Source organism: Notolepis coatsorum, assembly GCF_963971535.1.
Source record: "Notolepis coatsorum genome assembly, chromosome: 19".
In the NCBI taxonomy this organism is placed as follows: Eukaryota; Metazoa; Chordata; class Actinopteri; order Aulopiformes; family Paralepididae; genus Notolepis; species Notolepis coatsorum.
The window spans coordinates 45,190,538-45,202,677 of record NC_140183.1 but is presented as its reverse complement, the minus strand read 5'-3'; the positions used below and the strand labels follow the sequence as shown (position 1 = coordinate 45,202,677).

Sequence of the window (12,140 nt, the reverse complement as noted above, 5' to 3'; positions counted from 1 at the left end):
CTTGCGGTGAGACGGTCTAACTCTCGAGGCGGGGCAGAGCCTGACTTTATTCTGACTGACCGGGCTGACTCGTCAGCAGTGCAGCCAATTGGATTAGCGTTGATCATGACTGGAGATGATGGGATGTTAATCAGGACTGATCTGGCACTTAACAGCCTCTCAGATGCACTGGTGCTCACTGTGGGGCCATAGGTAGAGAGAGTAGCCCTCCCCCCAGATCAATGAGTCCCGTCGTCTGGGGCATATTGACAGGTAGCTGAAAGCAGATAAAGCATTCAGTACACCGTACCTCCCTGTTTGATGACTGTCATATTTCACTAAGAAGACTGCCCCTCTGTAACAGGCCGTGCTGCAAATGAGATTTGAAGTGAGTTGTTGGTGTGACTGATGGTCTGGGATGTCAGACGGCCATACTTGTGATCAGACATTGGAGCAGATGAGTATTTCTAAGCGCTTGTTATGATGTGCTTTGAGTACCCGATGGTGGAGTTTGCCACACGGGACAATACAGTGAGAGCGAAGAAACGTTGTGTTCTTTTCTGTGATTGACAACATACTGTATCTGACACTGTTTGTACTATCCTGATGTGGTAACCCCACCCGTCTGGTGCTCCAGGCAGCTTAAAAGAACGCTAAGAATTATTTGTGAAATGCTTGTGACCCAGATCTAAGGAAAAACGTGGATTTGGCCATTATTTTACCTACTGTGTTTGTAGCCTTATTAGGACCAAGGAGTCTTTCCAACTGAATGTCTTGTTTTTCAGAATGTGATGAACACTGTATTTGTATACAGGATTATAATTAATTTCTTAAAAGTTAAACCTCTCTCTCTCTCTCTCTCTCTCTCTCTCTCTCTCTCTCTCTCTCTCTCTCTCTCTCTCTCTCTCTCTCTCTCTCTCTCCTCTCTCTCTCTCTCTCTCTCTCTCTCTCTCTCTCTCTCTCTCTCTCTCTCTCTCTCTCTCCCTCCCCTCCCCATGCCTGTTGTAGTGGCGTTCCACGGACTGCAGCTGAAGATCAAGAGGGAGCCCCACAGCCCCTGCTCAGAACTGAGCTCCAACTGTAGCCAGGAGCGTCCCTTCAGACTCTACTATGGAGAGAAGTGCCTGTACAACGTCAGGTGAGCACCACAGGACACTAGTCCCACTACCTCACCTTGGACAACAAGCCCGTTCTCGCTTAAGATATGTAAATAAAGTACTAATTGACAACGGGGGAAAAAAAGTACATCCTCTCTGAATATATGTTATGTCATAGGCATAAGCCATATATTTACGTATTGTATTGTATTATGTGTATGTATTACAAATAAGTACATATATTACATATTCAAACTATTTCGTTTGGCGTTACGTTGGGGCGAGTGCTTTTAACTAAACCTTACTGAGCTATACTTTTCTGACATCCTCACCCAAACAATAACCATAACCTTAACCACAGTTACCTTTTTCTTTTGTTTTTTGTTTTTTGATCTACTTTTTCTCCCATTTCTATTTTTCTCCCATCCCAATTTCGTATCGTCCAATTCTACCCTCCCCTGTCTCGAACGCTGTTAGGCCATGCCTCCCACAAGCCGGCTGCAATGTGGACTAAGCCTTACATCACGTGTCCCCTCCGGTACTCGAGGAAGCAGCAGTCGCATCTTTTCACCTGCACAGCGTGATCTCTCAGCGTCGGGGGTCTGCGTTTGGAGGGCACGCCGCCCCCGTCGCTTCCTGATTCTGCTGCGCAGGCGCACCAACCGACCTGTAGGAGTCGCTGTCCACAACGTCCGATCCCCACCCATCAGCTTCCCACCCCCTAATACTGCCAATTGTATTAGTTTGAACGACCAGCCAAGCTGATAGCAATGCGGAGAGCTGGGCTCGAACAGTTACCTTAAACTAACCATAACAGTTAGGCAAACCATAAAACTAGGGATGTCCGATATTATCGGTCGACCAATATTATCGGCCGATATCGGCAGTAAAATGTGATATCGGAAAATATCGGTATCTGTTTAAAAAAAGAAAAAAACAATAACAATATTTGTTATATATATCCAGTGAAATTATTAGTTACCTGAAATTATTCAGTTTTTTGGGGGGGGGAAACCCTGCATATATCGGTATCGGTTGATATCGGTTGATATCGGTATCGGAAATTAAGAGTTGGACAATATCGGAATATCGGTATCGGTAAAAAAGCCAATATCGAGCATCCCTACATAAAACTAACCTTAACCCTAACCATCACCGTTAACCTAACCCTTATTAAAACAAACGTAATACCCTAACCATAAGCATTAAGCAAACCTTAAAACTAACCTTAACTCTAACCATACAGTAGCAGGGTGTGTGTGGGGGTAGTGTAGTGTAGTTGTTTTGTACATAACAATTTTGTTGATACAATACATAAATATATTACTTATACAATACGTAAATATATTACTTATGGCTATAACATAACGTACATTATGTAATTTATTTCCTGTGGTTGATTAGTACTTCATTTACATTTTCTGATGAGACTGTTTTTAGACAGAGAAAAAGAGGTAAAAGAGGTCTGTTTTAGACATAAATGGGTAAACGGTCTGTTTTTAGACAGAAAGGGGTAAGAGAGGTCTGTTTTTAGACAGAAATGGGTAAAAGGTCTGCTTTTAGACAAAGAAAGGTATAAAGGAGGTCTGTTTTTAGACTGAGAAAGAGGTAAAAGAGATCTGTTTTTAGACAGAAAGAGGTAAAAGCGGTCTGTTTTCAGACAGAAAGAGGTAAAAGAGGTCTGTTTTTACACAGAGAAAGAGGTAAAAGAGGTCTGTTTTTACACAGAGAAAGAGGTAAAATGTCTGTTTCTAGATAGAGAAAGGGGTAAAAGAGGTCTGTTTTTAGACAGAAAGAGGTAAAAGCGGTCTGTTTTCAGACAGAAAGAGGTAAAAGAGGTCTGTTTTTACACAGAGAAAGGGGTAAAAGAGGTCTGTTTTTACACAGAGAAAGAGGTAAAATGTCTGTTTCTAGATAGAGAAAGGGGTAAAAGAGGTCTGGTTTTAGACAGAGATAGAGGTAAAAGAGGTCTGTTTGGTTGATTTGTACTTGTTCCACATAGAAGTAGACCGAGATGCTGTGCTAAATGCACTATAAACAGGCATGTGTTATTTCTAATGTAAATGCAAAACACCTGTAACAAGTTCAATCACATTCAATGAATCTTTATTTTCCAGATGAGCCCAAGGGCCCGGTGGCACAGGAGGGTTGCCTAGTTACCCTCCATGTTGAATTGATTTGATTTGTAATACATGACATTTATTCTTGCCGCATGCTTGTGTAATTACCTTGTATGTAGAGAGAGAGCCATCTTTGGTTAAGTGGTGAATCACATATGCGATTCATTCACTCACCTGGTGACATGTGCCAAGATCCACACAAGAGACAAAAGAGGCAAAGGCTCAAATTGGCTCTGCTATGCTTTCCGACAAACCGCTTGAGTGTGTAGGCTTCCCGAAAAACCACCTGAGGTACTGGCATGCTGTGTCAGAGAGTGGATGTCATTCAGTAACGTGCTATTCAAGGAAACCGTATCCAGTGTTTTGTGAAACTCCATCAAAACGTATTTAACAATAATAATGACATATCGATGAAAGTATAGCACGTACAGTATAGAAAAGGCCTCGCGACATTGAGATGTGACCACAGATAACTGACTCCTGTCTTTCCTGCCCCCATGCAGTGCCTACGAGCAGAAACAGCCCACAGGAATGAAGCCCTCCAGCCCAGTCACACCCCCCTGTAGCACCCCTGTGTCCCCACTCCACCATGCCTCTCCGACAGCCGCACCGACCCCCAAGCCAGACAGGACCTATCCACACCTCCCGGCCTCACAGCCCCTCCCTGATAGCACCTACTCCATGGACCACAGGTACTGCAATCTGGGCTACTTAACCCTCTAACACCTACATTCACCATATAAGCATCTGGAGACACTTCTGTATATTTACTACATACGTACTGCTAGGCTAACACATTATGGCTATTTAGTTAAAGAAAGTAAAAAAATTCGACGTCATCAAGTCGTATGCGGTTTCGGCGTCAGCTGTCAGAGCCGTGTCACTCGTTCCCCTCCCCACCGTCGATGGTGCGGGACGGCCGGCCCATGTACCACAGACAGATGTCAGAGCCCAACATCCCCTTCCCTCCTCAGGGCTTCAAGCAGGAGTACCCTGACCCACTGTTTGAACACCCGGCCATGGTGGGCGCCCCACTGCCCCACGCGTATCCCGCCTCCATGATGGTAAAGCAGGAGCCCAGGGATTTCACCTATGACTCAGGTGAGAGGGTCCTTTCAAGTGTGTGTGTGTGTGTGTGTGTGTGTGTGTGTGTGTGTGTGTGTGTGTGTGTGTGTGTGTGTGTGTGTGTGTGTGTGTGTGTGTGTTTCTATGTCCTTCAACCATGTTGAGCCTCTGGAATAGTTGATTCTTATGTATGTATAATTTCATTGCTGGATTCAAATAAAGCAGTGAAACGTGTGTGTGTGTGTGTGTGTGTGTGTGTGTGTGTGTGTGTGTGTGTGTGTGTGTGTGTGTGTGTGTGTGTGTGTGTGTGTGTGTGTGTGTGTGTGTGTGTGTGTGTGTGTGTGTGTGTGTGTGTGTGTGTGTGTGTGTGTGTGTGTGTGTGCGCGCGTGTGTGTGCACGTGTGTGCACGTGTGGGTATTGTATCCATCATGTTGTGAACTATACTCTACAATAACATAGAGTGACATCTTGCCTCTTCATGATGAAGTCTTATTTTATTCACAATGACTGTGAATCTCTTTATCTCCTTGCTTACAGCCATAGCGTCATCATTTCAGGAATGGGAAAGGAGGGATGAGGGGGTGGTGCTTATTAAGTTTACCCATTATTAGGACAGGGGGTCTGGTTGGACTGGGTGTCTGCACCGGTCTTCATTTCCTGTGGTGCTTTAATAGAGAGAGGATGGAAGGTGGGGGGTGGGGTCTGCTTGGTCTAAGTCCAAAAGACCCCCCCCCCTTCCCATTTCCCTTTAGAGAGAGAGTAGAGGGCCCTCTCCTGCCCCCGGGGCCCACTGGGCCTGAGGCTACACCAGGACATGAATGAACCTGCGCTGGACTGTGTGTTCATTCACAACACAGACAAGAGCCGGCGAGAGGCTGACCAGAGTAGAAGTAGCAGTGTGACCAGTTAAGGAGAAACACCCTCCCTAGCCGCCTTTTGTAGTCATTTCAATACAAAAAACACTGTGATGTGTTTACAGTAGGTCTGCCTCAGTCTCAGTGACATCAGCCCTGGTCTAGAGCAGCCTCCACTGTTATCTATGCAGCACAGCAGTACCTTGACTTAACAGGCATGGAGCCTTACTGATGTTGTGTACAGTATATCCCAGATTGAGCATTAGGGGCAATTTATTAGCGGTCAGCGTGGAAGCTTGTTGACTGGACCAGGCCTGTCGGAGAGGATGGGAGGAGAGCTGGTAATTTCATTAGCAGTAATTTCCTCTACAAGGCCATTACTTTGATGAAGTTCAGAGAAATGTTTATGGCCTCAAATGAAGGGGCTTCGTCTGTTTATTGAACATTCACTTTGTAGCTGGTTTCTGCCATTCTGATCACAGGTCCATGCCGTGTTATAGGAGGTTCCAACATAAGCAGTAAATACAAGTTAAATTGGACAATGCTGTAAAGACGAGCAGTAAATTCAGGTCCCTTTATAAAACTGCACGTCGTTTTCAGACCATCTGAGAATCATTCATGTCCAATAAACTAAACAAGCCAAAGCTGTTTGTGTGATATCACTAACCTGGCAGGTGCAGAATTGTTGAAGCATTAAAGGCATCAACATTTTGGTTTAGAGAAAAAATAATCTGTAGAATATCATGTTGTTGGTGGTTGAGCAAGTTGCTGCAGCGAAACAAGCCCCTGGACAGAAGAAGAAAAACCTCTGGCTGACGAGAGAAAATAGCATGGGTTACATCATAAAAGAAAAAACTCCCATCACGCCATCTTGTTCCGCCATTTTTTTTAAACACACAGGCTGCTGGTAGTTAATCTTCCTTCACATTGAGACACTAGATCAGCATTAGTGGTGTGATATAGTGAGTTAGCCCGTGGCTGGGAGCCACCGTGGTGCCAGAGGACATGTTGTTTAATCAGAGCCAGTGGTGCATTGAGTGAACAGGCTTTGACTGCTCTCAGATAACTGGGATAGTGTGCTTAATGCTGCCTCCAGGGCCTTCAACACCCCACTCTCCCTCTCTTCACTGGCTTTCAGCAGAAGTGCCTAGCTGCCATTCTGTCTACTTGCGGCAAGACGGCTACCTGGCTCACGCTAACAGGACTGAAGGTACCACTGTTGATCCATGCGATTGGGCATTTTGGGTATTTGCTGGTTATTAATCAATTATTAAACACCTAATATCAATCACTACTTTTTACATTTCCCCTAGGTTGTATGTTTGACAAAGTCGCGCGACACTTCTACGACGACACCTGCGTGGTTCCTGAAAAGGTCGAAGGTGAGTCTCGTACCGGTGCTTTCGGTTTCATTCAACAGCACTGCTTACTGTATGTAACTTTCTCAGAACATACGATGACAGTGACTGTGTCTCCTGTAGGCGACATCAAGCAGGAATCAGGGTTGTACCGCGAGGGGCCCTCGTACCAGCGCAGAGGCTCCCTGCAACTCTGGCAGTTCCTGGTGGCCCTGCTGGACGACCCCTCCAACTCCCACTTCATCGCCTGGACCGGCCGCGGCATGGAGTTCAAACTCATCGAACCGGAGGAGGTGAGAAGTCCATTCGTTCACCGTGGTCACACCAGTACACAATGAATTTAGACCATAAAGTGTTTGTATGACACATCAAGTGACCAGGGCCGTCATTAGAAGTGAAATAAATAGTGCGCCCTTCTCTTGAAGTGGACAGGGCAGGCTGCTAAGACGGCAATTTTCTATTTTCTTACACTCCACCACACGTTAAAACAACGTCCTCCGATCAAATCCCCGCCACGGTCAGTCAGCGGGCAGAGCACCACTAAATATTTCAATGAACATGTTCCTAAAAATATAACCTGTGTTGACGGTTGGGCCCTTTGAAGTGAAAACAGTGTCCGGGTCTGTATGGCCTCACATCACAACAGTGAGCCTCAGTCACTCCTCCTGCCCACCCTGCTGACTGAGGGAGGATGAGGGAGGGTGTAGTGGGGAGCTGCCTCAGTCACTCCTCCTGCCCACCCTGCTGACTGAGGGAGGATGAGGGAGGGTGTAGTGGGGAGCTGCCTCAGTCACTCCTCCTGCCCACCCTGCTGACTGAGGGAGGAGGAGGGAGGGTGTAGTGGGGAGCTGGGAGGAGGGAGGTGCTTGAGGGGTGGGTGGGGGGGGGGGGGGGGATACCTGGCAATATTCCACGCAGCCCAACGGCACTCAGCAGTGTGGGCCAGCTGCAGCAAACAGGGGGGCCCATTCATGCCATCAGGTGACCGAACGCACTCGCTTTGGGGTGCCGGGGACAACCGTTAGCTCACGGCTTCTGCTTTTGGCCCGGGCAGGTGTAGCATGTGAATGAGCACCGAGCACATGAAGAGACTGGAGAAGCAAGGGGCTTATTTAAGCACAGGAGAAAAAGAGAAAAGGAGGGGAGGGAACACGAGAAACTAAAATAATGGGTAAACTGACAGAGTAAGAAAGAGAGTTGGGACAAAGAAAGAAAGGAATGAGTAGACCTGCTAGGAAAAGCTAGAATGAGAAGCACAGAGAAGCATGGCGAAGAGAGCGCTACAGGGCTGTGGGTTTGGACTGCGAGGCCGGGTGGTGGGTGGTCTGGTAGACAGGTGCTGTAACATCTGCTGCCTCCTCCGCTGGGTGTGTGACAAGTCCCTAATGAACATGTCCCTGATCAGTGCCCAGCTTGGACACACTCTTAATTGTTGTTATTAGGAAATATGGACCGGTAAGCTTTGTTTAAGAATTCAGCTGTCGTGGCATTCTCATTCTCCTCGGGAAACCACGTAAATCGCGCATGCATGCGTTTTTTTGTGTGCAAATGCCCACTTTTACAGAAATGTGCACAAAAGGTAATGTGTTTGACATTCTGCTATCCCCTTTTGTTTCCGTGTCTTGACGGTGTGATGTTTGTATGTGTGCGTTACAAAGGTGGCACGTCGATGGGGAATCCAGAAGAATCGACCGGCTATGAACTACGACAAGCTCAGCCGGTCGTTACGCTATTACTACGAAAAGGGAATCATGCAAAAGGTAAGACAACGTGGACGCAACGCAACGCATGGCTTGGTTTGTACATTACCTGCACGCGTGCCCTGTTACCCCTGCCGTCACTCAGCCGCTCTCTCTCTCTCTGTGCCTCCCCAGGTGGCGGGGGAGAGATACGTGTACAAGTTTGTGTGCGACCCCGAGGCCTTGTTCTCCATGGCCTTCCCCGACAATCAGCGTCCGGTGCTGAAGACGGACATGGAGCGGCAGGTCAACGAGGAGGACACGGTGCCGCTGTCACACTTTGACGAGAACATGGCCTACGTACAGGAAGGGCCCTACTGCCAGCCGCACCCTTACAGCGAGGGTTACGTTTATTAACGTCAGTCCCCCGCACCCCCCTTGTCCCCTCCTGCTCCCTAAACCTGAAACTGTCATCGAATTCACCGTCACTACGGAAACAAGACTTGTTCATACCAGAGGGGCCCCCCCTCCCTTCTCTCTCTCTCTCTCTCTCTCTCTCTCTCTCTCTCTCTCTCTCTCTCTCTCTCTCTCTCTCTCTCTCTCTCTCTCTCTCTCTCTCTCTCTCTCTCTCTCGCTCTCTCACAAACCCCCTCATTTTGCTCTCATCTTTTTTGACGTCCAAGCCGTACAAGCAGGATGGAGAGTGCACTTTATAGACGGGGGGCTGAGGATGTGTGTGTGACCCTGCCAGGGCTCGCTATGTGGTTGGGTTATTTAAAATGTTTTCTGTTTGTGTCTCAAGAGTGAGATATTTTTTTTTATTATATATATATATATTATTTGAGCATGCAACACCCTGGCGAGGCGGGACTCTGCGGCTAAACGGACGCTTAACGGACAGATTCATAGACAATGACTTCTTGAGACTTGTCACTGGACTCCAGAACATGGACCATGGAAGGATTCTCAATGATGATATTCTTATTTTCTGTTGTCCCTTTTGATTTGAATTGTTCTCATCTCATTGTGTACTTTTCATACTCATTTAAAAGTGAATAATACAATGTATTGTAATGACATGCGTTTAAAATACTTTTAAAGTGAAGTGACATAATTATAGACTTGAAACAGTAATGTGATAATAAAAATTAAAAGATTAGTTGACCTTAAATACAGTAAATACTGCCTTGCGCCTTTATCTGCCAATACTCTCCACGTCCAGCAATGAACAGACCTCATCAAACATGTATGTAATTATATGAATACAATGAACCCCACAGGTCCATTATGTATCTACTGACGGGAAGCTCTTGGGTTGGTAAGATGAGGCTTTGGAACACAAGGAGACACTCAAATTCACCCTAGGAACAATTGTATGGAAGAGGTACTGTAGGCGACTCGTTGAGCATAATGTGCAATAACTACAATCTACAATAACTAATAATAAACATGCAGGCACTGTAATATTACCACAAACAGCGTTTCCTGTGTATTTTAAAATATCATTCCTCATGGGTCAGTCAAAATAAAGATTTCACGGACACAGACAAAAAAATCGATTTTGCCCCTTTCCCCAATTTAGTTACAGGTGGACGGACATAAGGTGTACATTTTGCGTACAACGTTGCATTGCCATCGATAGGGTTTCTTTTTGGTAAAAGGAATATTTAGAATTTTATAATGTGATAAAGATTCATGTTATAACTAAACTAGTGTTCCATTGTATCATCAGGTTAATGCACATTTGTTGCTGCTTTGAATTGTAAGTGTATTTTGTAGTAAAAAAAAAAAAAAAAAAAAAGCGATGGGCTGCTATTCTGCTTTATTTGCTTTTATTTTACCTTTATGTTTCTTTATTTCATTCTACCAAGCATTCAAAAGATTGATCTGTCCGATTTCTCTTCTCTAGGTATACTTGTCTGGAATGGGATCGGCAACAGCAAAGATTCTGTAATAAAATAGTGCTTGAAGAAAAAGGAAAATGTATTTTTACCAAATTCATTTTCATCATATGAACATAGTTTTTGTTCAGATTTGAAGTTTGTCTTATCTTTGTAGCACTACCTATAGAGCTTGCATATGAAAGAAAAATGCAATTTTGTGGTCATTTCCACAGCCAATCACCACCAACTGCCTCACGGCAGAACAGAGAAGATTAGTTGTGAGGCCATACATTTACAAATTGGCACAGAAAACTGAGTAGTTACATCAAGCGTGTGCACGCGCGCGCGTGTGTGTGTGTGTGTGTGTGTGTGTTAGTGCAATAGATTATGGCTGTCTCGTCAATTTCCAGGTTGGAGGAGCATACTCCCAACCACAAAGCATTTAGCCAGAGTGACACCTAAGGAAAAATCAATGACTAATTTAAGGTAGTATTTCTTTTTTTTCATGTAGGTGAATTCTTTGTCTCTTTTGTTCTCATACTCTTCCAAGAGTGTCAGTAATGAAAAAAAACAACAACACTGCCTTAAAGTTATTATTGCTTTCTGTAAAGTGTCACTAAAGCTAAAAATCAATGGCTAATTTAAGGAAGCATTGTTTAATTGGTTTCACTGATGGAAAAATGAAAACGGATGTGTAAGTAATGAAAAAACACTGCTTGCCTTAATTTGTCAGAGCAGGTTACAAGCCGACCCTATTACAGTTCCCACACTAGGATTTGTTTTATTGATTGTCTATAGTGCAAGGAATTGCCTCTTTAACTTTATATATTTGATTACTCCTCTGAAGCGTTTTAACAACACCTAATCCAACATGAGGAATTGAGTCGAGCTCTGGACCTTTTTAAAATGATAAATGACATTGTCTTAATTTCATATTCAGTGGTAAAAACATGTTGTTGTTGTTGTCCTGCTCTGGTCCGGTCTCTTCACATGCAAGGAGAGCTGCGTTTAGCTTCCCAGGTTGTGGCCGACTTCTGCTGTTCAAATGAGCTTCGCACGGTTACAGACCGGATACAAATGACTGTGGTCTATTCAAACTCTTCTCATTGAAATCCCATGCAAATGTCTCATGTGCTTTAAATATGTGGTGACGCTTTCGTTTCATCAGTGAAAAAATGACCTGCTTAAGTGCAATAACAAAGGTCCCTATGATATTAGAGAGAAGAGTTAATAGTCTTAAATCCTAAAGGCCTCTTGTATCGAAGCCGAAAATCACCTTGCAAATCCCCTTATCTGGCCTCAATGCAGAGCCCTTGGCCTCTCACCTTAGGACTTTTACCATTTATGGAGTTAGGCTTTATATCCTGTGCCACTTGCCAAACCCGCCCCTGTCTGTGCACTACCGGCCACGCTAATATTGTGTGTATCTGAACTGTGACTGTAGTCCTCCCCCACTGTACCAAACAGATGGCCATTCGATCTTGAGTCATCACAAAGCCATTATGAAAGTGACTCGTGCTCACCCGCTCTGCCTTGATTCGTGCCCGATGGTCCTTGCCAGTGTTTGCCCAGTGCTCTTAAGCCATCCTCGCGCTTCGTGACACACTCTGTTTGCTCAGGTTAAATGGCTTGTGTCGCGCTGTGGAGCCCACTGATTGGCTGTGACACCGTGGTATTTGACAAGCGAAATGACACCAAGCTGCCCCTCGATGTAGCAAATGTGTTTGGCTGTTTGAAACAAGTTGGCTTTTAATATAGTGTGTTTACCCACCAAAAAGCCCTAAGTGTGTTTCTATCTGTGTTGCCAGGGTCTATCAGTGGCGGGCCCACTGAGCATAAATCATTCAGGGGTAATTCAGAGGAACAACAGAGGCTCTAAGAGGAAAGAGCAAGGAAATAATAAAGCCTCTATAATGGAGGCCCATGTTACAGCTGCTGTTAACAGGGCCTTAGTAAAAGGCTTTATTGTCTATGCTACAGTAGTTAATGGCTTGTCATCCAGTGCAAGGCAACATCTGCACAAAATCACTTCATGAACTATATGCTAATGCAGGACAAAATCAAAGTTATTATAGAAAACCTTCCTACACACCCCTGCATTCTC

The 12,140-nt window shown here is 45.1% G+C and overlaps 1 protein-coding gene across 1 annotated transcript in view; it reads left to right on the top strand.

The window, feature by feature from the left end:
• etv1 (ETS variant transcription factor 1) overlaps window positions 1–9,974 on the top strand; it is a 20,640-nt gene extending 10,666 nt beyond the window's left edge. The window contains exons 6-13 of the mRNA XM_084335975.1: window positions 988–1,117; window positions 3,700–3,890; window positions 4,052–4,297; window positions 6,255–6,326; window positions 6,430–6,498; window positions 6,598–6,767; window positions 8,133–8,234; window positions 8,349–9,974. Of these exons, the coding sequence (XP_084192101.1) occupies window positions 988–1,117; window positions 3,700–3,890; window positions 4,052–4,297; window positions 6,255–6,326; window positions 6,430–6,498; window positions 6,598–6,767; window positions 8,133–8,234; window positions 8,349–8,570 (1,202 nt within the window). The 3' untranslated portion in view covers window positions 8,571–9,974. The remainder of the gene's footprint in view (window positions 1–987; window positions 1,118–3,699; window positions 3,891–4,051; window positions 4,298–6,254; window positions 6,327–6,429; window positions 6,499–6,597; window positions 6,768–8,132; window positions 8,235–8,348) is intronic.
• Window positions 9,975–12,140: the final 2,166 nt, after the last annotated feature.